The sequence below is a fragment of the Scardinius erythrophthalmus genome (assembly GCF_964197995.2).
Source record: "Scardinius erythrophthalmus genome assembly, chromosome: 17".
In the NCBI taxonomy this organism is placed as follows: domain Eukaryota; kingdom Metazoa; phylum Chordata; class Actinopteri; order Cypriniformes; family Leuciscidae; genus Scardinius; species Scardinius erythrophthalmus.
In genome coordinates this window covers 29,383,229-29,410,056 of record NC_138237.1, presented here as the reverse complement: position 1 = coordinate 29,410,056, position 26,828 = coordinate 29,383,229, and the positions used below count along the sequence as shown (strand labels likewise).

The 26,828-nt window shown below is 38.5% G+C and overlaps 1 protein-coding gene across 3 annotated transcripts; it reads right to left on the bottom strand.

Annotated features, from left to right (window-relative positions):
• Nucleotides 1–756: 756 nt before the first annotated feature.
• Nucleotides 757–26,828, bottom strand: LOC308706027 (uncharacterized protein). 3 transcript variants are annotated; one of them, XM_081391413.1, is made up of 4 exons: nucleotides 26,668–26,828; nucleotides 25,655–25,731; nucleotides 2,559–2,672; nucleotides 757–2,367 (listed from the first exon to the last, which is right to left on the bottom strand). In XM_081391413.1, exons 3-4 carry the CDS (start codon nucleotides 2,608–2,610, stop codon nucleotides 1,301–1,303), a joined length of 1,119 nt encoding a protein of 372 aa, XP_081247539.1. In that variant the 5' UTR covers nucleotides 2,611–2,672; nucleotides 25,655–25,731; nucleotides 26,668–26,828; the 3' UTR covers nucleotides 757–1,300. The 3 variants fall into 3 exon arrangements, with proteins under 3 accessions (XP_081247539.1, XP_081247541.1, XP_081247540.1); XM_081391415.1 differs by having other exon boundaries at nucleotides 757–2,274; nucleotides 26,668–26,801; XM_081391414.1 differs by lacking the exons at nucleotides 25,655–25,731; nucleotides 26,668–26,828 and having other exon boundaries at nucleotides 2,559–2,874.

Sequence of the window (26,828 nt, the reverse complement as noted above, 5' to 3'; positions counted from 1 at the left end):
TCACTTCAAAAAATCCCCTCCAATAAAAGAGCTTCGAAAATATCCTGTATTATAGAACAAGTTTTATATAAATTGTAAAAATATTTTATTTACTGTTATTATTTACTTTCATTTTCTCTGTATCCCCACATGTTCATGTTCATTGTTTTGTATTATTTCCATTGTAATGATTTATATTGTAATGCAAAAAAACAAAAAAAAAACAAAAAAAAAAAAACAGGCCGTTATTTCCGGCATGACGATCGAGTCTGTCCCAAAAATACCTCTCAATGCGCCCTCGTGGACTCGCGCCAAGGGCCCTATAGGTCTGCACTACATGACGTCACCAAAGTGTGGACTCTGAGGAAGTCCACAAGTCCGGAGTGTGCCATTTGGGACAGGGCCATTTAGTTTCACCCCAAACATTTAGATTCAACATTTAGATTTAGATTTAACATTTAGATTTAGATTCAACATTTAGATTTAGATTTAGATTTAACATTTAGATTTAACATTTAGATTTAGATTCAACATTTAGATTTAGATTTAACATTTAGATTTAACATTTAGATTTAGATTTAATATTTAGATTTAACATTTAGATTTAGATTTAACATTTAACATTTAGATTTAACATTTAGATTTAGATTTAATATTTAGATTTAACATTTATATTTATATTTAACATTTAGATTTAGATTTAACATTTAGATTTAGATTTAGCATTTAGATTTAGATTTAGCATTTAGATGTAACATTTAACATTTAGGTGTAACATTTAATATTTAGATTTAACTATTTAAAATATCTCTAAGTTGACAAATATTGTTGTAAATGTGGTAAAAAGTGACCGTCAAAAATTCATACCAGTTTTTTAAACATTGTTTGAAGCTAAATGTGACAAAATGTTGCTGTTATTTTCAGCGTGAGCCGCTTTACAAACGGCGCCCCATAGAGTGATTTCAATCCAAAAAAAAAGTCTTCAATATCTTAATGCATCACATCCAAACAGCTAAAACAAGATGTTTGAAATATGGATTATGATTTAATAGACTATTGTTGCCACTTGTACACAAATGCCTCGTATGCTTAATTAATGAAAATAACTGAGCTCTACAAAGAAACAAAACACATCCCTTCCCAAATTATTTTATGGCAACACACTAGTTTTCTAAACTATTATTTTGACCTTCCCCAAAGGTTCCCCTTGTCAAATAATCAAACTTCACTATTAATTTTAGCAAATTATCCAGCTTTTGATTAATGTTTTGATTAATGCTTCTGAATGTCAAATTATTTACTTGTAAGTGTATTATTATTATTAAGTAATGGATCTGATCATAAACATTTGCTCATTAGACAACTTCAGGCAATGCTTTTTCATATGAGTCTGCATATTAGATAAATCGGTGAAACTCTTCCCACATGATGAGCACTGGTATGGCTTCTCTCCAGTATGAACTCTCTCATGATCTTTCAGGTTTCCTGATTGAGCGAAACTCTTTCCACAGTGTGAGCACTCATACGGTTTCTCTCCAGTATGAACTCTCTCATGAATTTTCAAGGATTCTGACCGACTGAAACTCTTTCCACAGTGTGAGCACTTGTACGATTTCTCTCCAGTATGAATTCTCTGGTGCTGTTTTATTGCGCCTGATGTAGTGAAGCTTTTCCCACAGTCAGAGCAAACATGAGGTCTCACACCAGTATGAATACGCTCATGCTCTTTTAAGTTGTGCAGTCGTGTAAAACATTTTCCACAAAAAGAACAAAAGTTAGGCTTTACACCAGTATGAATTTTAAGGTGTGTTTTTAAGCTTGATGCCAAAACGAATGTTTTATCACACTGATTACAGCTGAATGACCTCACTCCAGAGTGAGAGCGCAGATGATTGTTGAGAAAGCTTTTGGATGTGAAACTCTTTCCACACTGAGTGCATGTGAACGGTTTTTCTCCAGAGTGAATTCTCATGTGCTCATTAAGGTTTCCTTTGCGACTGAAACTCTTTCCACACTGAGTGCATGTGACCAGGTTTTCTCCAGAATGAATTCTCATGTGCTCATTAAGGTTTCCTTTGCGACTGAAACTCTTTCCACACTGAGTGCATGTGAACAGATTTTCTCCAGTGTGAATTCTCATGTGTCTCTTAAGGTTTGATTTACGCATGTAGAACATTCCACACTCTGAGCAGGTGAAAGATCCTTTGACTCCAGATTTTCCATCTTGTTTTTGTGTGAAATTCTCTTCAGTCTTTAAAATGACAGCATTTCCATCTTCATTTTTGAAATGAGGTTCTTGAAACAGATAATATTTGTCTTCATTTTGATATTTCAGTTTTCCATCTTCATTTATGAAATTATGGTGTTTGTATTCATTCACTTCCATGTCTAAAATCAACATATTAAATTCAATGAAAAAAGGACAAATGAGAAACAGAAAGAAATAAAGTTCGTTCTTATTTAGCACAAATCCATTTTACTACTGAGTCTAGTAGTATCTAGAATGAAATGTATTGAATATCAGTTTTCATCTTAATGTTCCTCATCAGTCATTAAAGAGAATGAAGGAAAACACCAACCTGTTTGTTCCTCTGTATCTTCATCTTTTATTCTGCAGGGTTCTTCCTCCATCAATACAATAGTATGTCAGTAGTTTTTCCTGGAGTAATTTCTCCTGCTTGCTTCTTCTTCTCCTGTGGGAAGATGGAAATATTCCCCAGCATTTAAACTTTCATGAATGGCTGTGGGAGCGGCTTCACTGACTGATGGTGTGAATTGTGGTCACTGTTGCTCATTTTGCAGATGCTCATCACACTTACAATCACTTTCAATTATTCAGGCTCAAATGTTTGGTCATAGGCTAGTCATTTAGAAACCATTTAACTAATTTTTATGTTGCTCTTACATTCAGAGGTCGAATTGAAAAACTATTTCAGGGGAGGAGAGGGGGTGCAATTATTGTAGGATTAAAAAGTAAAATAAAAATCTAGATTTGTGAAGTCTAGTATTCATTAAATCATTTGTAGTATTATATTCCAAATCTTCATTACTCATCTAGCTGGATCTGTCTTCTGCTTTTGACAGTTAACCACCAAAACCTCCTATCAACCCTCATGACGAAGGGACCTCCTAATTCAACTCCTTTCCACAAATTCAACATAGAAATAAAAATAGTATAATAAAAAAAAAAAAAAAAAAAAAAAAAAGGCCTAGTCTTAGTCTTATTAAAGTGCAAACAATAAGTGAAGTGCAAGTGCAACCATAATCAAAGTACTCTCTCAATATTCAAAGTACAAACAGAGACCAAAACAGAGACCAGAGCCACAACTACACAGTCCAGAGATAGGTTTGATATTGGGAGACAGGCTATTGAATGCTGCCTAATTTGCGCGCATCAGGGAGCACGTGTTTTACTTTAACTTTCAAATTCGCAATAGTGTGTACTACGTGTATAGAGAGTGGCGGTGCTGAGCGTGCATTCTACAAGATAAGGCATTTATCAGACGCTTAGGCTCTGTTGCGCAATGAATCCTCCACCATCGTCACGCGATCAGTGAAATGTTATTCCTGCTGCAATGTGCGACTGCAACTCGCGATGGATGAGGAGAGTAGACGTTTACAATGATTTCCTGCATGCCACACTAACTAAATGTTGCCTTCAGAGGGCACTGAAGTGTTTATAGTCTAATCATTATCCAGTGTTGGGGAGCAGCTAACTGCAAGTAGCGACACTACTAATGTAACTACATTTTTCAGTAGTTTGACAGTAGCTCAGTTGTTTTTAAAACTTTTTCCTGTAGCTAACTTTTTCCAGCAAGTAGCGGTGTAGTTTGACCAAAAGCTATATTCCGTTATGAGTTTTGATTAACATTGAAGCATTTTTGCCTGCATGCACCTCTCTATCTCTCTCTCTCTCTCTCTCTCTCAGAATCATTTCTAATCCCTCACTGTCACATGTACAGTACACTGTTAGCAACTGATGTAATTTCTACAGTAAATCTTACAACAATGTATTGTATTTGTGTTTTTACTGTAAGTGGCAATGCATCATGGGAAATTAATGGACATTCCTGTATTATTATTGTAACTACACTGTTCACGCAGAGTTTTACAATGGTTTTACAGCCACCGCGTTGCATCATGGAATCACCGCGGTCTGAATTTTGAATTTTTAGGCGGTTAGTTCTAAACGAACATTCTGGGACTAAGCCATCATTCAAGAAGAAGAAAAAAGAAGAAGCAAACATTCTGGGACAAAGGTAAGTTAACTTCACGTTATGTAAATTACTGTTACCCTTACATATGTATTTTTATATCATAGATATAACGTTATTAGTTCTGCTTATCTGAGTGAATGGTGACGGTTTCGTCTGCTTTGATTAGCTAACATAAAGTCAGCTGTCCCCTTGTGGTTTCACTGTTTGGATGGATTGGCTAGCTAGCTCGACTGTCATTTAGAGCTGTCAACGAATATTCTAAATTCACATATATATATTCGAATAGTTTTAAAAACAGAATTTCAAAGGTGAAAATTAATAGTCAAATGTGGAAAAACACGCCCGGGGTAGCAGAGGTGCGGCTGTCTGCTTTCCGAATGGGCGCGCTGCCTGGGATATTGCATGAATAAGGTAGGTTAGATACAGCACTTTCATGCACTGCAGGCTTCAAGGAAGGAAAAGTTCCATGTTTAACGTTAAGTTACCACAGCACAGCTTGCTCGGAGCGTTCAATGTCGGTTTTATATACTGTAAAACTTCAATTATTGTTAATAATATTAGTTTCAATCACTGAATGAAGCCTGCTATATTTGGGACAAGAGTCGCGACCTTAAATTGCTTGCACAAAACTCTTGATCAGCACTCAACATTTGTTTATCGTTGTTGTTTGTTTAAACCGTTATGCGCAGGAAGCGGTGAGGGTGAGGGCGAGAGAGAGAAAGAGTGCCTGCGAGACGAGAGTGCAAGTGAGCGAGAGTGAGGTCTGCTCTGCGGTCTTGGCCATTAGTTGATTTACTTGTTTTTGTGTGGGTAATACATTGTCAAATAGGTTTAAACTTAAATAAACTACCTATACAAGTAGTTATGTCTCTTTGTATTAATTTGTCCTGTTATTGACGTAATGCGCGTCATTGACAAAATGCACAACCAGATGTTCAAATATATGTGTTTTTTTTTTTAGAGGGAATATTCGAACGTCATTTTTGAGCAATTTTTCTGTTTGTAATCTAGCTAGATAAGGTGTCAAATCTTAAACTGAACTGCGCACGTGCATCTTAGAAAAATTTTTTCCAAGTGCTTATCGTGAAAGGTCTCTTCTCAACTTTCTGCACTTGCTGAAAGTCCAGTGTTCTGTGGAAAGTTTTTTATTGCGCTCTGGACTTCTGAGAAGAACGTCACGTCTGCCTCCTCTCAGTGAGTTGGTTAGTTAGCCGTAAAAAGGTAGCTTGTATGTTTGCTATCTTCTTATAACTGTTAAAGCATATATCAAGAACAGATTTTATAACATTATCATATATATTTCTATCTTTTTTTTTGTCCGTTTCGCTGTTTTGCCGAACATTTTCAGACAGCCACCACTTGTTGTGAGGGTGAGCTCGACCAGCAGCCAACTAACGTTAGCTAGCTGCTAGCAAGCTTCACACAGCAACAGTCAAAAATGTTTATTTGCAAGTTTAGCACATGTGGTAAGGAATTTAATAGAGTTTGTGAGTTTACTCAGCACATTAAGTTGCATAGTAATAGTGCTAATTACAGATTTCAGTGTGGTGTGCCTGAATGCTCCAGACAGTATGTCAAAATTCCTGTCCTTAAAGCTCACATGTACAGAGACCACAAACCAGATGTGCCTTTGAGGAATAGTCAGCGACCATGTACTCCTATACAATGTGACTTTTGTGCAGTAAGGTGTGAAGCATTATCTTTACTATTTTGTCACTTGAGGTCACATTTGCGTGAAGGGTTACACATTGAATGCCCATTTAAAGGATCTGATAGAAGGTTCTCTGTTTTGTCGAGTTTTGCATCCCATCTTTCTAAGAAGCACCGCAATGACAGTGTTGAATATGTAGAAAACCCCTCTAATGTAGAAAGACCTGTTGCCAGTGAATCAGTGAGTGAGTGTGAACCATCTAGGGCTGTCAATGAATATTCTAAATTCAAATATATATTCAAATAGTTTAAAAAAAACAGAATTTCGAATGTGAAAATTAATATTCAAATGTGGAAAAACGCCCGCGGTAGCAGAGGTGCGGCTGTCTGCTTTGCGAGTGGGCACGCTGCCTGAGGGGTCAGGGACAGGTCACAGGAAGAAGCGTTAACGTTAAACAGAAACATTACTAAAGTGTAGGCTACTGTACTGACTGAATAGATATTGCATGAATAAGGTAGGTTAGATACAGTAGTTTCATGCACTGCAGTCTTCCACTGGTTTGATTATTTACCGTTTCATGTAAAGGAAAAGTTCCATGTTTACCACAGCACAGCTCGCTCGGAGCGTTCAATGTCGGATTCGCGTCTACCGCGTCTAGTTGGACGCTTGAACATTTTGAATCCATTCGCGCGTCAAAAGCAAAACTTTGAAGCGAAATTGACGCACGGAGAGCGTGACGCCTCATTCGCGCCGCAAGACATCCAGACACACTTAAACGCGTCTTTACATTGACTTAACATTGAAATCACTCGTGGCAGATGGTCTATTCGCGTTTGGTGTGAACACAGCATGGGTGAGGGCGAGAGAGAGAAAGAGTGCCTGCGAGTGCGAGTGAGTGAGCGAGAGTGAGGTCTGCGGTCTTGGACATTAGGTGATTTACTTGTTTTTGTGTAGTTAATACATTGTCAAATATGTTTAAACTTAAACTACCTATACAAGTAGTTATGTCTCTTTGTATTAATTTGTCCTGTTACTGACGCAATGACAAAATACGCAACCAGATGTTCGAATAGTTCGAATATATGCGTTTTTTTTAGAGGGAATATTCAAACGTCATTTTTGAGCAATTTTGACAGCCCTAGAACCATCTAACGTTAATCATTTTGATGATGAGCAAGAAGTGCCTGTTGCAGTTGATGAATCCCTTTTTCTTCAGAATATCACACTTTTCTATCTAAAACTTAAGGCTAAACTACTATTGCCGGCTACTACAATACAAACTATTATTGAGGAATATCAAGATGTCCATCATGTCAGTCTGACAAATCTGCTTAATACCTTGAGTGAGAAACTAACTGTCCTTGGAATCCCAGAGGCCACAATTAGTAACATTATGGATGAAATGAGAAAAGACGATCTCCTCACAGCCTGTAACAGTGGGCCTTTGAGCACAGACCAGAAAAGAAAGACGGTTTAAAAATTTTTTTTTAATTATGTTGAGCCGGTGCCTCAGTTATTAGGTATCAATGAGAAAGGTAAGGAATCGTTTGCCCAGTATGTGCCTATTAAAGAAACATTGGGTGCACTTTTTAAAAGCAAGTCCATGCAGGAACAGTATGCAGCAACACGTTCCCAACCATCATAGAGGGGATTTTCCAGGATGTAAATGATGGGAAGGGAGCTCAGTGCAACCCTTTATTTAAATCGGAGCCATCTTCTCTTGGTCTTATACTTTTATCAGGATGCATTTGAAGTGGTTAATCCAGTTGGTTCTTCTAAAAAGAAACACAAGATTCTAGCAGTTTATCTCACTTTAACAGATATTTTGCCTCAACAGATAATCCATAGATCAAATGCAGCTTGTTCTCTTGTGTAAGGAGCAGGACTTTAAATATTTTGGGATGGACAAGGTATTTGAGCCCCTCATTAAAGACCTGAAAGCTCTTGAGGAAACTGGCATCAAGATAAATAATGGACAAATTGTCAGAGGTCGACTGTGTGCTATTTCGGGTGACAATTTAGGGTCTCACTGTATTGGCGGATTTGTTGGGAACTTTAGTGTTAGCCATTATTTCTGCAGGTATTGTGATATAAAAATATCAAGTTTTGAGAGCTCTCCTTTACTATGTGGCAACAAGCGTACAGAACAGTATTTTCTGAATCATCTACAAGAATTAGAAAACACTGGTACAAATTCTGAATGTGGTATCAAGTCAAACTCTCCTTTTAACCAACTGTCCTTCTTTCATGTTTGCCAGCCTGGATTACCCCCATGTCTTGGCCATGACCTGTTTGATGGCATTGTTTCCTGTGACCTTAGTTTGTTGATTGGTCATCTAGTTGAGGAGAAACATTTCAACTATACACAACTCAGCAGGTGCAAAGATCAGTTCAACTATCAGGGAAATGATGCCCAGAACAAACCAGCCGATGTTTCACCAGGTAGCAAGTCAAGTCATGTCATCTTTATTTATATAGCGCTTTTAACAATGTAGATTGTTTCAAAGCAGCTTTACAGAGATAAAAGTATAATTTATGGTAACAGAGATTGTTTTGGCTTTATAGCGGTTCTTTAGTAAAGTTATTTTCCAGCTAAGGTTAGTTATGATTGATTCGCTTCCGTCGCAACAATCATTTGATATTAAATTAGGGGCCGCTAAGACGACACAATTCTCTCTACATAGACTTTAAACGCGAACCTGTGAGAAACGCTGATGGTGTTCACATGCGCATTAAGAATTGTTTCTATAGTTATGTGCATTTGAATATATGTATGCAGGTTTGTAATTCCCTACAAACCAAGCCTAAACAAAGTACTGGTGTTTCCTTATAATTTTTTATACAGAATTTTATTTTATTTTATCAATTCGGGGTAGATACGCGAATTGAGTTTCCCGACAACGCTTTATCTGTACTGCCGTGCAAAGGCAAAAGACCGTAACTTCGTTTTTGGTCGAAAATGAGTTATTTATATTTTTGCCACATTCAATACCTCCTTTATCATGTGGATAAGTATCTTGAATCAATTCCGTTGTTTTTTCGAGAAAATAATGAGTTGTCTTAACAGTAACTTCCAAAAGCCCATGAGAAACCAAGGCAGAACACCGTGACATCAGTTACCGCCGCTCTTTGGCTTTGTTTTGGAACGCTCAAATTGAGTTACGGTGCTCTGCCTTTGTTTAGCCGCGCGTCAATATGAAGTTACTGTGCCGGTGTTCTATCAAATAATGCGACCTACCAGATTGTACAGTTATCAGTCCCTCTAACTTCTGATGTCCTCTGAGCTTTGTTCTGCACAAATGCGGTCAGAACATTTAGTATGATCTGAACCCGCGCTCCATCGACAAACGTGCGATATCGATCGCGAAGGATTACCGGTATGCAGAGTTGACAGAAAAACATTACACATTGCCGTATCAGATGAATACAACCAAGAATTAAAGCCCCGCCTCACTCAGTTCGGGTACTGGACCTGGTTGAAACACTCATGCATCTAGCTGGCAGAGAGCCAAAACTTCGCCGACGCCTTCAGCCCCGCCCTAAACGCGGTCGAGCCAACGCTGGACTAATATATCTATGGAGGTATTTTGTCATTTCAAATGTATTAATAATGCCATCAGAATGCAACCAAAGCACAGGATAGCAATAAGTAGATGGCTATAAATAATTGTAAATCATACAAAATAAATGCCATGATCACTAGATTTTATAAAGGTGTTACTGTAATGATTTTGTTAATGGTGATCAACAACCAAATATTGATAATGTGGAAGTTACTGCCTTTTGCCTTGGCATGACTTCTCACTTTTTGCTGACAATACAAAGGCAGAGTACAGTAACTTTAAAATAGTGGTCAAAAGTCAAGTTTGAGCTCAAGATTTTTTTATGTATATAATTTTCATTACTAAAACATCTATTTGCCAGATTTCCAGTGTCCTACCGATAATTAATTTGGCAGGACAGCTAAAAATCTTTAAAGTGATTTTTCTCAGTTCCACACTCTAGCGACTTAAGGTCTTTTGCCTTTGTAGGGCAGTGTAGAGTGGTAAAGGGTCCTCCATAGGGAGAGACTAGTTGGCACTTCAGCAATGCGTTGTCATCGGGTCCAGGCGAAGGTCCTTCATCAGATCTGGATACGGCCTGGATCCGGCAGGCTGCGGGAAAACCTCAGGATAAACAAAGACACTAAAATTAGCGTAGATGCCATTCTTCTTATGATGTAACGAGTACATCAGGATTTATGGGAAGTGTTCCCGGTTCCAGCTGACCTAATCTATGCAGCCTAACATTGAATTATAGAAGTCTATAATGTATTATGTGAAAGCTAGGTCAAAGAGATGTGTTTTTAGTCTAGCTTTGAACTGACAGAGTGTGTCTGCTTCCCGGACAATGGTAGGAAGGCTGTTCCAAAGTGTTGGTGCTAAATAGGAGAAGGATCTACCGCCAGCAGTCGATTTTGATATTCTAGGTATTATCAACTGGCCGGAATTTTGAGATCGCAATAGACGTGAAGGACTATAATGCATTAAGAGCTCGCTCAAGTACTGCGGAGCTAACCATTTAGTGCTTTGTACATGATCAGCAATATTTTAAAATTGATGCGATGTTTAATAGGGAGCCACTGCAGTTTTGACAGAACCGGGCTAATATGGTCATACTTCCTGGTTCTGGTAAGAACTCGAGCTGCTGCCTTTTGAACTAGCTGTAGTTTGTTTATTAAGCGTGCAGGGCAACCACCCAGTAGAGCATTACAATAATCTAGCCTTGAGGTCATGAACGCATGAACTAATTGTTCTGCATTTGTCAATGAGAGCATATGACGTAATTTAGATATATTTTTAAGATGGAAAAATGCAGTTTTACAGATACTGGACACGTGACTTTCAAATGAAAGATTGGTATCAAAGAGCACACCCAGGTTCCTAACCGACGACAAAGACTTAACAGAGCAGCCATCAAGTGTTAGACAGTATTCTAGGTTATTACATGAGGAAGTTTTTTGTCCAATAATTAGAAACTCTGTTTTTTCAGAATTTAGAAGTAGGAAATTACGAGTCATCCAATTTTTTATATCCGCTATGCATTCCGTTAATTTTGTGAATTTGTAAGTTTCGTTAGGTTTTGAAGAAATATAGAGCTGAGTATCATCGGCATAACGGTGAAAGCTAATGCCATGTTTCCTAATGATATCTCCTAATGGTAGCATGTACAGAGTGAACAGCAGCGGTCCTAGTACTGAGCCTTGTGGTACGCCATACTGAACTTGTGATCGATGAGACATCTCTTCATTTACTGCTACAAACTGATAACGGTCAGATAAGTATGATTTAAACCATGCTAGTGCAATTCCACTAATGCCAACATAATTTTCGAGTCTATTTAAAAGAATGTTGTGGTCGATAGTATCAAATGCAGCACTAAGATCGAGTAACACTAATAGAGAGACACAACCACGATCGGATGATAAGAGCAAATCATTTGTGACTCTAACGAGAGCAGTCTCAGTACTATGGTACGGTCTAAATCCTGACTGAAAATCCTCGCAGATATCATTTCTTTCAAGAAAGGAACACAGTTGTGAAGATACTGCTTTTTCTAATATCTTTGACAGAAAAGGTAGATTCGAGATCGGCCTGTAATTGACTAATTCTGTAGGATCAAGTTGCGTTTTTTTAACAAGCGGTTTAATCATAGCCAGCTTAAAGGTTTTTGGTACGTATCCTAGAGACAAAGATGAATTAATGATATTAAGAAGAGGATCTATGACCTCTGGAAGTTTTTATTTCAGTAGCTTAGTCGGTATAGGGTCTAACATACATGTTGTAGATTTAGATGATTTAACGAGTTTAGTAAATTCTTCCTCTTCTATAGCAACGAACGAATCAAATTTTTCCTCCGGGAGACTACAATGCACTGCCTGATGCGATACTGTAGTAGACGGTTGCATAGTTATAATTTTCTCCCTGATATTATCAATCTTATAAGTGAAGAAGTTCATAAAGTCATTACTGCTGTGTTGCTTGGAAACTTTGGTGCTTGAAGCTTTCTTTTTCGTTAGTTTAGCCACCGTTTCAAATAAATACCTAGGATTATGTTTATTTTCTTCTAATAGGTTTAAAAAAATAAGCAGATCTAGCAGCTTTTAAGGCCTCTCTGTAAGCAATCGAGCTCTCTTTCCATGAAATGCGAAATACCTCTAGTTTTGTTACCTCTAGCAGAAGACTTAGTGGACATGCAGTCCAGAACTGGTGCTTCCTGCGTTTGCTCCCTCTCCTGATAGGAGATAGGATTAGGAATCTATGTATAGAATGCTGCCTGGCATCTTGTGCTGCAGCTCAGAGAAACTGTAGAGCTCATTTGTGCACCAGTAATCACTACAGATCAGGTTGCTTATCTTAAAATACTCATTGAGGAGTATATCGAAGCCAGCTCTTTCCCCCTGAAGCCCAAACACCACTATTTACTTTATTATCCAGAGCTCATTACCCACTTTGGTCCTCTTATTCGCCTTTGGACTCTCATGTTTGAGAGTAAGCACACATTCTTCAAAAGATGTGCTAAGAAGTTACATAATTTCGAGAACACGCAGAGAGACACCAGCTCTTCCAGGCATACTTGAAAGCAGGTGAAATGTTTCAGCCGAGTATGTTACTGGATAAAGAGATGACATTCTATGTAAATGACAACAGCGACAAAATCCGAGAGGCTGTTGTTGGTTTGCATTTTGAATCTAAAGATACAGTAGCATCTCACACAGTGACGGTGAAGGGCACATCATACAAAAAGGGCATGTTTATTTTGCTGGGGAAAGCTGAAGAAGAGTTGGAGGTTGGCAAGATAGAGCTGGTCATTGTGCACCATGGCTCTGTGTCCTTTGTCTCAGAAAAATATTGTTTTGTTAAGTTGAGGGACATTGGGGTTTATAGTGTTTTGGGGACACCTCAAGAGCAATTTGTTTGCATGAGGCATGATGATCTACTGGATTATTATCCTTTGCCAGCCTACACAATGTGTGACATTACAATGATCTGTCTCCATCACTCCTTTGCTGAGACATGGCTGCCGCACAGGAGGAGCTCAGGAGGGCTGTCTTGGCAGTACTTCTGGACCTCCCCGCAGACACACTAACTACCTTGATGGCAGGCCTGGAGGAATTTGTTGTGGAGAACAAGGAGGACATGAGCCTTCTAAGTGAAGAAAATCTTCTGCCCTTTCTCCGTGTGGTCCAGTCTAGAAAGCTTCTCCGTGCCTTTTCATCTCAAGGTAACCGTAGGTTGGGTGGTTCGGGTTCTATGGGTGGTTCCGGAATGGGGGTAGTCGTCTGCATGGAGTGACACAAGGCACTTTTATCCTTCATCCTATTTAATGATTTAACTGTTTTTAATTCTAAGTATATTAGGCTACACATCGAAATGTTCACATTTGAACTTGTAAACATAGGGTGCATTTGTAAATTCACTCCGAGCACGCTCTGCTACACTCTTGACGGTTCGGGAACTGTGCTCAGAGTTAATTTATGAACGCACCCCTAATTTCTTAACTATGCAATCTCTAGACTACTTTTATGGTGCCACTCCCATCATTGCTCCACCATCATAGCCTCTCTGCCATAACCACCCCATCATACCCGGTAAAAATTTATTGATTATGTAGCCTTACTAGCCTATTTCATGAACTATGCTCTGAGTGTGCTTTGTGTTATGTAGCTTAATGTGTTATTTGAATTTAGGATTGTGTAAGTATTCCAATATGGTTGTGATGATGGTGTGATTTTTTTTTTATACGGTATGATCGTGGCGTGATGTATTAACTGATGTGTTTGGCAGATTGTGAAATCCACTTTCGTTTTGTGCCCTAGAAGTTGCAACATCGATGGCCAAATGGAATTCCCACCCTGGTCACCAATCAATTTTTTTTTGAAGTGTGACATGATGTGACCTTGGCTGTCAGGTGGCTTTCTACAGTTGTTTTTTGGGGCTACCACGAAAAAAAGTTTGAAATAAATGAAAAATGAATGGTTTTATTTTATAGAAAATATGATTGGTGTTTAAATACACCATAATATGTCTGGATCATAGGGGTCTAATGGTAAATATTTTTTCAGGTTCCTTCTCAGCCCTGTCTCCTCCTGGCTCTCCACAACTCTCCTCAACCCTGTCCCCCGCGGGAAGTCCACAACTCTCCTCACCTGAGACACCCCGAACGTCCAACCCAATGCCCTAACCATGCACACCACATTTTAAGGTGGGGCGGGTCTTGGCGATTCCTAAAATATATTTCTATTTTACTCGATAGGGATGCACCGATGGCAAAAATCTGGGCCGATGCCGATGTTCAAAACAGCAATGTGGCCGTTGGCCGATGGCAATGGCCGATGTTTGTTTTTTCTCAGATTTTGTTATAAGTTTGGACAAGTTAAAAATAAAAATTAAAACAATAATAAATGTAATAGAATGGGCTGGGTAGGCTACGTTTTGTACATTATTGGTATGACGTTAACATCAGCCACTGTCTTCGGTGAATGCCACTTTGTTGGACCAATTCGCCTTATTCACGTCGTGGCCATGTTAACCTCAGCCTCGTTTTCATTTTCAAAGTGACGCAGCGAGAAGCCTGTCTATGATCAGGAATTACTAGGTGCGTTCGTGTAGGATGCCGGGGCCGTAAGGAACATATGACCAACTCTCCTAGGTACGCTTTTGTGGACAGTTAATGCTTCACTTAGGCCCATTTCCCCCATATCACGAAATATTAAATATTACATTTACTGCAGGTGGACTGCAACTCAACCTGCTTACACAGCGAGGTGTAATGTTGATGACGTATGCCTAGCCTACATCAGAGAGAGAGAGAGAGAGAGAGAGAGAGAGAGAGAGAGAGAGAGAGAGAGAGAGAGAGAGAGAGAGAGATTAAAATACTGAGCAACAGGGTTCTGTAAAAGCATCTATTGCAGGCAATATTTTGGATCACAAACATAACGCAGAACTTAGCCTAAGGTACCCCATTTCCCTGAGAGTTAATTTCTTGCTTTGTACTATTGTTGGGAGTGAGGAGGATTAGATAAATTCATATAGCCTACTATTCTAATCGCGTTCAGGCATCTCAATTCTCTTTGAAAAATCCTGGAAAAAAACATCTTTGGAGCCACTTAACTCGCTACGTACGATCGTTTTTGACAGGCCACTTAGTGGAACTCTCAACAACTGGCTACAGACAGGCCTCTTAGATGTCTTAGATTACATTTCTAATCACTGCTTCGTTTGAGTCTGATGCTGAAATTAACTATAAATGCACCCTTGAAAGCTTATATCCTTGTATCCTTCTCTCTTTTTTTCACCATTTTCTGTTTGCATCCTTGAAGGTTAACTGGGAGAAGATGACGCCAGAGATCCAGTCAGCCACTGCAAATTCTACTAGAACGAATCCTGCTGCCAGAAGAGCGATGGTCAGAGAGCTTGTCAATCAAATGAGGGTGCACAATGCAAATCCAAATAGAGGGATCTGTTTGAAAGTTGTAAACGATATAATACAGAAGTACCCCACATGTTTTGGGGATGTGGATGATGATGAAAATACAGCTGGGGCATCGCTCGTCCAGCAAGTAAAAACCAGAATCGAGCACGTCAACCGAAACAACACATTGGCACGGTTAAGAAAGAATAAGCACAGCAATTGCCAGGCGAGGACAAATGGAAGAGGTCCTGTTGATCAATATGGATGTGTCCGATGGGCACCTCAAGAACTCCCCTCAGGGGAGACTGATGAAACCCTACAAGAGATGAAGACTCAGATGCAGCAGCTATATGCCCAGGTAGGAATAGTGGAAATTATATTTAGGCATCCTTAGGCACAAACCTATGTTTTATTTTTGAGTATTGATGCATCCAAATTTTGACTCCCCCCACCCCTAGGAAGGAATGTCAGGCATGGAGAAAGGAGAGCTTCAGAGATGGCTTCAGAGAACCTACATTCTCCAGCGTTGTGATCTCAATGCTGACCCTCCACACAGTGTCTCAAAAATTAAGGATGACTGGCCCTTTCTCTTCTCCTTGAAGGGCCTGTTCTCGCATTTCAGTGAGCTGACCGGAATTCCTATCCAAGAGAAGCTGCCAGCTGCCATAGACAACAGGAGTTAGAACATCATAGAGTACTTCCAACAGCAGAAGACACCAGGAGTGGGGAAGGTTCTGGAAGCCTACAATGAAGAGAGTGGCAACAAAGCTATCTGCACCATCATGTGCCTGCTTGCTCACTTCAAGGAGGGGGATGGTATCTTCCTTACGGCTGATGTGAGTATAACTTGCAGTGCATATACATAAATTAACCATTCCCTCACTCCCTCCCTCCCATCTCTGTCCTGCTATTTTGTAATTGTTAATTACCAGAAATCAGTCACCAGCCCCATCCTTTGCTATGGACACTTTGCACAAGTTATTCTAATATTCCATAGACTCTGAACAGCCTGAGTATCAGACCAAAGCTAGTGCTTCAGTCTGACACCCGTCTCATTCAAAGCATTTACAATAGGGGAGGGCTTTAGATACCTTTTCAAAAGAAAACTTTTCCCATTTCCAAAACGTCGCCCCTTCTAAAAAAGCTCTCCATGCAGAATACAGGTCTGGTTTCAGAGCAGTTATTCCAGTAAACCGTCTGTTTTTTACTAAAACTGCCTCAATCTATATTCTCCGTTTTCCGAGGCAGTCAGCGCACAGGCAGACATTGCTTGAAAATGGGCCCTCGGCTGATTGGTTCATCACGTTTAGTCCCATCCACTCCCCGCGCCCCGCGGTTTTTATTCTCCAGCCCTCTGCCACGGCTGCCGATATTGAGAGAGCTGTCACCCTGCCAAGCACACCTCAATTAGTTGTAGAAGTATACTCTTCCCTTATTTTGTAGAAGTTAATTCTTTAATGAATTCATGTGGTTAAGGGAGGACTGTTGCGCCTAAAAAATTGAGATTGAAGTCCAAAGTAGTCAATTGCCGAGTTCACGCGCGTGATCATGCGCGTGAACTCGGCAATCGACTACTTTGGACTTCAACCGAAAACAGGATGTAAACACAGGTATTTGCGCTGGCTTAAATACCATCATTTTTATACATATCTTTCACATCTACTGCAGTCAGATTCACTCGTGTTCTCTCTGAAGGAATCACTCACATTTTCTGTGCACTTGTAATGACACATCAAGGATGTTAAGAGGCTAAAAGCAGGTTTAAAACTTGCCCCATTAAAGTCAACAGGGTGCAAATTTTAAAAATAGAATAACTCGATGTAGGCAACACCGATTTTTGTCGTTGTTCTCTGTATTGACAGCACTCCAAATGTACAAAAAAATGAGCTCAATGTTAAAATTGACCGGAGTTCTCCTTTAATACAAAAACATATTACTTCGCATTTTGAGTGATCAGATTTTACACATTGCTTTGCAGGTATAAGAAAAAACTCAAATTATGCTATCCAATTTAGTGAGAAAGGGATGAGTGAGGAAAGGCATGAGAGAGGAGAGGGGATGGGGAGAGAGGGTTGACGATCGCACACACAGACACTCACTCAATCTCTCACAGGCACACACTCAGGGGTTAAAGTATTCTGGCACCGTGCCGGATCTCCGGCGTGACACGGTTGTGAAGAAATTTTTTATCAGGATAGAAATTCGGAAAGGTTTATCATTTTTGAGTTCCCAAAAACCTATGGCAGCTCTCACTTAAAAAAAAAAAACGTGTTTAGCCAATCAGAAGCAGAGTAGGGTGGGACTTGTGCTTGCTAGCTATAACAACGTGCAGCTATCCAACAAGATTAAAGTTTTCTCTGTCTCGCAGATGTGTGATGTGCGAGTGCGTCGAAAAATAGAACCAATTCCTATTTTAAAGCACGCGGGCACCGGGTCCGTGCTGTCCGCGTTCCTGGTGTAGCCAGAATCGCTGACATTAGTTGAATCTACGAGTGGGTAGAATTCAGCGTAATATGCGCGTGTAGAGGCCCGGTGTAGCTCGGGTGTTAGAATCACGGTTTAGAGATCTTTCTATTTGTAAACAATGCTCATGAATTTAGACCTGAAAATAGACCTTCCCCTCCGCATCTAATAGTCTGCCCGTTTGGGAAATGGCTGAGATAAATATGAAAGTAAACTGAATGAAAAAAATAATTTAAAAATATACAGGCCTATATAAAATAAGAAATCAGATTTTACCAATGCAAAGCTTTTAAAGGGAGATGCATCACGGTTTCAGCCCAATTTCTATCCGATGCACACCACTCCAACCGGTGCACTCGCATCGCAGACCCTTGCATCGATCGTGCCAAGCCACAGACACAGACACATACACACAGACACACACATACTCATATAGCCTACAATGACTCTCAGTCTCACACACACAAGCACTCATTCGTTCATAAAGATCCCTTAATGTCTCATGTCATGGTTATGACCATGTCATATCAGTCTTAAATGTTACCTGATAAGTGTGTTTTTCGCCCCTGTTTTCAGAGCCTTTTGCGGCATAAATCCCCAGACGGGCAGCAAGGCAGAGAAAAAACGAGGGGTGAACGCACCAGTTTGCACACTTTTGAGGAAACTGATGGATTTTGAATTGGCGGGCAGGGGACATTAGTGGGCAGGGGACATTAGGGGACATTAGTGGGTAGGGCTGGGCGATATGGCTGAAAACTGTATCACGATATAAGCGTTTCATATCGGTCGATATCGATAATTATTGATATTTTTTATGACCTATTTAAAATAAGGACCAGGAGAAAATATATATTTAAACTTAACCTTCCTCTGATTATAATCCCCTCAGTTATAAAGGCAGAAATGTCAACACAACCATGGAAAACACTCAAATAATTCAAATGTAAAAATAAGTCTAAAAGCACAATGAACACTTAACAATTATTTCTTAACATTAAGGTGCAACATTAAAGAATACGTAAGAAATGCTTAATAAAGTGTAATAAAATAGTGAAAAGTGTTAAATATAAACATAGAGAAACCCACGACAGTCTTGCATAATTTGCAGACGACATTGGTCTGACTACGATCAGACTTGGGGCTGTTTACACCTGGCCACTTCATGCGTTTTCTCAGATCTGATAGCTACAGTATCCAATCGTGAAGAGACCATGTGTAAATGCCCTCCGAAACGCATACAAGACGGATTTGAATCCGATTGCTCAAACCACTTCACGAGGAGGTCTGGGCCGCGTTCCAGATGAAACTAGACAAGTGTAAATGCATCTAGTTGCCTAAACTTATAGCCAGATATGACGACGCTACTGCAACACGCATCGCCGCAGATGAGAAGCTGAGCATCTATTCATTAAGCCAACGTGAAAACTATCACAAATCAAAGTGAAAGTAAGTCGCAGACGCTTAACACACAATCATCTTCATTAAAAGTAAAGAAATAAAATGATCTTACCAGGGCTGTTGCCGCTCTCTCTTATGATGATCAATAAAATCACTCCATTAAATCTGCATATAGCGTGGGAATTGAAGATTGGATTTAAATCTGTTGCGCAAAAACACATTTATGTGACCAGGTGTAAATGGAATCATTTTGATAAATCAGATAGCTACAGTATCCGATCTGACAAAACGCATGAAGTGGCCAGGTGTAAACAGCCCCATAAAATCCCCAAAACTGCCATACCGGCGAGCTGACTTTTCCTGTTTTATCAACAATTTCCTCGCTCGCTGCTGCACTCATTTTCCACTTATCACTCCATGCCGGTTCTGTTACTGAAGAATCCCAACACGAGACAACGATATGGTGCAACCATACTGTTACATGACTGGCTGTTAGCGTGTCACTCCCTACATTGCTAGGTTACCAGAGAGCGAGTGCTTATGCAAACTTGCTTCGCAACCTTTGGTTTCTTCCGACAGAAAAAAAAAATTATCTAACGTTTTATCGAACGCATTTTTTAGTGATATTGATTACGTGTCCATCGCGATACATATCGTTATCGTTTTATCGCCCAGCCCTATTAGTGGGCAGGGGATATTAGGGGACATTAGTGGGCAGGGGGCACTAGAAGACATTAGTGGGCAGGGGACATTAGAGGACATTAGTGGGCAGGGGACATTAGAGAAAATTAGTATGTTTGACAACTCATGTTCAACCAGTTTGGTACAGTAATAGATTGTTTGTGCATTGTGCACTCTGTTTTTTCATCAGTTTTAAGAGAAAATAAAAATATATATATATAAAAAAAAGTGTTTTGTTTTTCTTTGCAGAAGTCTGAAAGAGGACATTTATCCAAGTTACAACATTTAATTGTAATATTTACAATATTCTATCCTGTGAAATTACAGGAAATCCCTAAGATTACAGGAAATTCCTGGCTACTCAGTTGCTGTAAATATAACATTTTGCTGTAATATTTACAGCATTCTATCCTGTGAAATTACAGGAAATTCTATTAAGTACAGTACCTTGTTGTAGTTATTTTACAATAACAGTTCTGTATACTGTTTACAGTAAATTTACGGCAACTATTAGCCAGGAATTTCCTGTAAAATTACAAGAAATTTCTAACAGTGTATGTATCCTTTTATTCTAAATAACTGGATAGAAGCAGCCAGAAAGTCCGTCAAAAGTGCAGCTTTCGAGCTATTAGCGGCAGGCTGCTTAAGTGCTTATGTCAAGCTATTAGCAGTACAGTCTTTGTTAGCTGTGGCTTGAACGGTTTCTGCGCAGATTTAAATCAATTAAAAAAATCAACACGCACATTTATCTAAAATATGCATGTGGGCATTATCACCTCAGTGCATTCACTTTCAATAATTCAAAACAACTTTAACAACGATCCCTTACTGAATCAATGCACTTTAGCTGTTTGTTATTCTTTCTAATGTTATGTCAGGGGAATGTCCTTAAATGCTAATAAAAAAAAATCATATCTTCTGTTCTCTTCTTTTAAAAGAATGTCAAAAGATGCACTTGAACCATTTTCCTGGCCATTTTGAACTGCAGCAATATTGAGTTCTGATCGGTCAATTGATGTCATTTATAGTTCGTTAATTATCATATGTAGAGAATTTTAAAGTGCCCCTATTATGCTATTTTAAAGGTTCCTAATTTTGTTTTGGAGGTCTCCTAAAACAGGTTTTCATGCATAAAAAGTCAAAAAACACTTTAATTTTCTCATAATATGCATTGCACATCATCATCTAATTTTTGCATGATTCTCAAACGACTCGTCCAAATATTCAGTCTCTTTAAAACCCTCCATTCCGCACACCTCCACAATATAAAACACAAAACTACGTATTTTGAACACCTGGTAGAAAATATATACATCAATAATTAATTGGTCCCAAATAAAGTGCGTACTGTCCGATCTTTAATGGACAAGCATTTTTCAATCTCATTTAGACCTCACATAGTTTTGTTTGAACTGAACAAAATTTGAATGAGGAGTAGCAAAAAAACTGAACACTGTACTTTTCAAAATGGCCACTACTGTAATGGGCGGAGTCTTAATGTAAGATATTGATTGTGATCACCATAATGAGTGGAATCAGGTGTACTAAGTTTAATTTTACATCTATTTACATTCACATCTAGATCAAAGGGTTCAAAAGCTATAAACCTTTTAATGTGGAATTTTTTAACTGGTGGTGGCGCTATAGAGTTGGTCCTAGAGACTCAAAAATTGGTCCAATTACTATTCATTACAATCACTACAAGTGTGGAAGGTCACGACGTGCCTAAATTCAGGGTCCAAATGTCAGCCGCATAATTGATGGAGATATGCTTCAGTCTATCTGTGTAGAAAATGTGTGATTATTTATTAAGCAGAAGCTTCAGCAGATATTCTTTAATGATGTTCCACTGTTTAAGGTACACAGTGAGCACAACCATTGGACATCTTTCCCAGTAGGGGTCGACCGATTAATCGGTCGGACGATTACTCGGCCGATTTTTTGCATTTTTTAACATGATCGGCATCGGCCAATATTCAGTATATCAAGCCGATTATTAGGCGGGCGCATCTGTGGGCAGCCTATGTTGTTGTTGTGGAACACGTGTTCGACGCACGCTGCGCCTAGAGTCATTCGCCAGCAGACCTCATCCGGTGCCTATGGAAGGAGCTAAGTTCCTTGGAGAAAACTCCTTTATATTTAATTAAAACCTTTTGATATGTTACTGCCAACTTCGAGAAAAAAAATATGAATAGGCGACATGACGTTCGGCTACTTTACTTTGATAGCGTAGTTGAGGTTGCATTAGCACAGCAGAAGGGTTGCTATCATGTCACAATAAGTTTTTGTGTAAAAAAAAAAAAAAAAAACAATAAATTTTGCCATTACAGATAGAGAATCTGAGACTTTTATTTGCTCTGTTTTGTGTGTCTTATATTTGAGAGGGTTGTCACTCAATGCAGAGAAATAAGTAATAAAAAAGTGACCAACGCACTATAGGTTAGTAAAGGACTGGCTTTGCTTTGCTAGCATCGTCGCTAGGGTTGGGTAGCTACAGACAGACCCGGTGCTAATATGGCACTGGTGCCTTAACGACCATTATTTACCGGACCGAATATGAATGCGGATTTCAGTGCTACTGTTATGCCCGTGCTTCTCTTGGGTGCTCTGAAAACGGACGTTAGAAACGTGACGCTAGTCAGCAGTTAACTTTAGCATACCGTTAGCTAGTAGCTGGATTAAACACTGTTAAAATGCTGGCCAAACAATGTAATGTGCGACTGTATTTCACTGTAGACTAGGGGTGGAACGGTACATGTATTCGTATTGAACCGAAACGGTACTGGCGTCACGGTTCGGTGTATAAATTTACACTGAGAATACATGGTATAAAAATAAACAAAACTCGCATGCAAATTAAATCATGTAATGCGGAACTACTGTTAGATACGCGGGTTCTTTGGGGACACCTAATCTGTAGCTCCGCCTTAGCTCTGAAGCAGGCTGCAATGTGCGATGTAAAGATTGCAGTGCTGGAATAAGGTGTGTGTGTGTGAGAGGGAGAGAGGGGTGCGGGCGCGATAGAAAAGTCTCGTGTGTTTAAAGTCGCAAAGTGTTTACTTATGTGTATGTGTGTGTGTGTGTGTGTGTGTGTGTGTGTGTGTGTGTGTGTGTGTGTGTGTGTGTGTGTGAGGCGCAGATGCGATCGAACAGTGTAAACATAAAACATACACCGTCATTTTGTTTATACAAAAGACATCAGATGCAGATTAGTCAAGTGTTCAGTAAATTTTTTTGTTGAGAAATCTTAAGTAGCCTAATTATTTGTTACATTTTATCTTTCAAATAGAGGTTAAAAACAAGCACATAATCAGCCAAATATCGGCCAAAATAAATCCGTAGCATTAATCGGCCATCGGCCGACCCGGATTTCAAAAGATCGGCATCGGCATCGGCCTGAAAAAACCCATATATCGGTCGACCTCTATTTCCCAGGTAGCTTGTCTGGTGATAGTCCAGTGCAGCATACACTGGGTACCATCTTTGGCACTGTTCACATTGGTAAACGTGACAAGAATGAATTATGTAACAAAGCACTAACAGTTATGTGTGTTAACCAATTACATAATGCAATAAATAAATATTAAATAACATGTTCAATTGCTTAAATATTTTTGTTTACCCAAAGTAGTCCTGACTGAAAACATTTGAAAAAAATTGTATTCAAACACACACATTTGTTTTACCGTCACTACACTAAAAGAAAATATAGTAAAGTAAAAAGTACTTGACAAAACAATCAGTTAAAGGGTTTATGATAATATAAGAACAACTTAAACCAAGAGAGGATCAACAACAGCAAAATTTTGAAGAGGTGAAATTGAAATATTACTCTAAACACGAAGAATTAATTACAACTTTTATGTCTGCGGTTCCTCTTGTACTGAGCAGGATTACTATTGCAACAACACGGACGTCAGTAGGGTAAAACTAACCTGTCTCACGACGGTCTAAACCCAGCTCACGTTCCCTATTAGTGGGGGAACAATCCAACGCTTGGTGAATTCTGCTTCACAATGATAGGAAGAGCCGACATCCAAGGATCAAAAAGCGACGTCGCTATGAACGCTTGGCCGCCACAAGCCAGTTATCCCTCAGCTAACATCTTCAGCTATGTTATTTAAGAAACTGCAGATTTTTTCAATTAACATTAACACCTTCCAAATATGTGTTTTCATGTACAAATTATTTTCATCGGAAGGAAAGATTCCTGGTCAGTTCATGTTATACTTTAAAGCTAACTCAGCTGTTCATGCCCATAATACCAGGCAGGTAATGGATCTCTATCCTCCAAACTTTACCACATGTAGAGGCCAATTTTCAATAAGATTTTAAGGTACACAAATATGGAATAGATTTTCTCATGTGGCGAGACAATGCACCTCAATAGAGAGTTTTAAAAGAGTTTTAAGAGGTCTGCTGATGAACTAGTTTGTGCATTTGGTTGATTCTATATTTTTCATTGTATTTTCATTTTACTGAGAAGTGCTTTTGTTTTGTTTTATCACCAGTATTATCATGACAATTTTTTTTATTAATGTTTGTATGAGTTGTATTATATTGTGTTTGCATTCTTTGGTTATTTTTTATATTTTTTATCTTTGGTTATTTTTTATCTTTGGTTATTTTTTATATACAGTGCCTTCTCTGGCACTGTATATGCATTAGTATGTCTTTGGTGTTGTATTTTCTTTTAATTTGTGCAAATAAATAAATAAATAAAAATAAAATAAATAAAAAATAATCCCAGTGGTATTCCATGAGCAATTAGAAAGATAATAGAAATAAAACAGTGCACTGTACAATATCTTGAATGCCTCCATGATATTGCTGTAAATTATATGTCAGATTTGCTAAACCAATGCGTACAGGTTCAGTCACTGCTGTTAATAATAATGTAGCCCCTATTAATGTACTACAACCTTAAACAAACAAAACCCCTTTTAGTGAATTACAGTATTATATCATTATGTAATACAGTATTTTTAGGTATTGTCAAAATTTCACGTGTAGTAAGTATGGTCACTAGGAAAGTACTACAACAAAAAAAAACACTATAGGTGATTTAAAGTTTATTTCATAAAAATATGTAATAAACATGTAATAATATGCTCATTACATAAACATATTTGATAACTGTACAGTAAGGGAGGTATTGTCAAAATTTCACCTGTAGTAAGTCAGTCTGGTCACTAGGAAAGCACTACAACATTTGGAACACGAAAAAATACTTAGGGTGAATTACAGTAATTTTTTAAAAAACATTTGTCAACTGTACGTACAGTAAGGGAGTTTTTGTCAAAATGTCACCTGTAGTAAGTCAGTGTGGTCCGTAGGAAAGCACTACAGCCTTTGGAACATGAAAAAATACTTAGGGTGAATTACAGTAATTAAAAAAAAAACATATTTGTCAACTGTACATACAGTAAGGGACTTTTTGTCAAAATCTCACCTGTAGTAAGTCAGACTGGTCACTAGGAACATGCTACAACCTTCGGATAGTAAAAAATCCTTTTGGTGAATTAATGTAATTTTATTCAAAAAATATTTATGTACATTATGTATAGTGAGGCAGGTTTCCTACATACAATCATTATAATGCACTTTTTATTGTTGCTAAAGTACAATCAATAGCATTAGAACACATAATGTGAGAGATATTTGCTGGTAACATCTGTACTTTGCAAAAATGTAGTTGTCTGTTTGCACACAATGAAAAAAAAAAAAAGAACTTTTTAGACGGTCCCTATCTTGGTTACCACACTACATTGAATATTCTACTTAAGTATGTATGCATTAAAAGTATACTTGCCCATTTTGATCGATTGTAGAAAATGTTGTAGTTCACAATCTTTGTTGTCAATATCATGTAGCCTAGCTGCTCCGAATCTGAAAAAAATAGCTTTATTGACTATTTAATTGAAAAGGTTCTTTAACGCGAATGTGCGAATATAAGACCAACTTTACCTAAGTCAGACAGCTATATATATATATATATATATATATATATATATATATATATATATATATATGAAAGTTAAAGTCCCCATGAAATCAAAATTGACCCTATTTACTTTGTTAGCGCATATTACTAGTCTTGTGGTGAACAATTAATCCGTGCAAGAAAATATTTAAAAAAAAATTTTTTTACCATGGTAATCTTTAATCAAAATCTGAAAATGCCCCTCCCCTCTGCATTGGAGGACCTTCTCTGATGACGTAGGTTTGAGGAATTGGTTTGGGCAACGCTTAACCACTCCCCTCAAACCGTTAGTCTGCTATGAGCAGAGATGAGAGGAGGAGCGCTAGAGTAAAACCCTGCCCTCTGTTCAATATTCCTTTTCACTGGGAAATACGTCATAACACTGGAGAAAAGTCGTTTGCAACTTCCGGTTCACGGGGACTTTAATATTCGAAAAAGCTAAATAGGGTCACTTTGATATTTAATTTGCATGATACGTTTTACATAATAGCTACTTAACACTGTTAATCTAATGTTGATGTAAGCAGGGTTGTGGTTTTAAAGAGGGCATGCAGTTTTGTCATTTTATCAACAAGGGGAATGTTACATTAGATATGATTTATTATTAAACACTGTTTTAATGAAAACACATAAAATGAAAACACAACTTATAACAACTCATAATCTTTACAAATTGTAATGTGAAAAACCAGCCATTAACGAGCTTACGTTTCACGAGCGTAATGTACAACATCAGTCAGTTCATTTCGATTAATTTCTGAGTGATTCACTAAATGAACTGACTCATTTAATCGTTTGGATTTAGATTCCTCCTAATAAATAATAAAAATAAATGTACTCACAGTCTGAAAAACACATCAGATTTAGAGCAAAATGAACGGCTGTGTTCCACTTCACATGTTTATGCATAGACAGTGTTTATGTTCCCTTTCCCTTCCCTCGCTCACTTCTTTTCTTCTCCTGGACTCGGATGTGTGTCAGTGCTTCGGTTACACGAGCGCCC

Excerpts from the sequence above, each read along its gene's own strand:
- LOC308706027 (XM_081391413.1), bottom strand. The coding sequence starts at position 2,610 with ATGGAGGAAGAACCCTGCAGAATAAAAGATGAAGATACAGAGGAACAA. Across the intron at positions 2,368-2,558 it reads AGATACAGAGGAACAAACAG|ACATGGAAGTGAATGAATAC; the intron begins GTTGGTGTTTTC and ends TGTTGATTTTAG.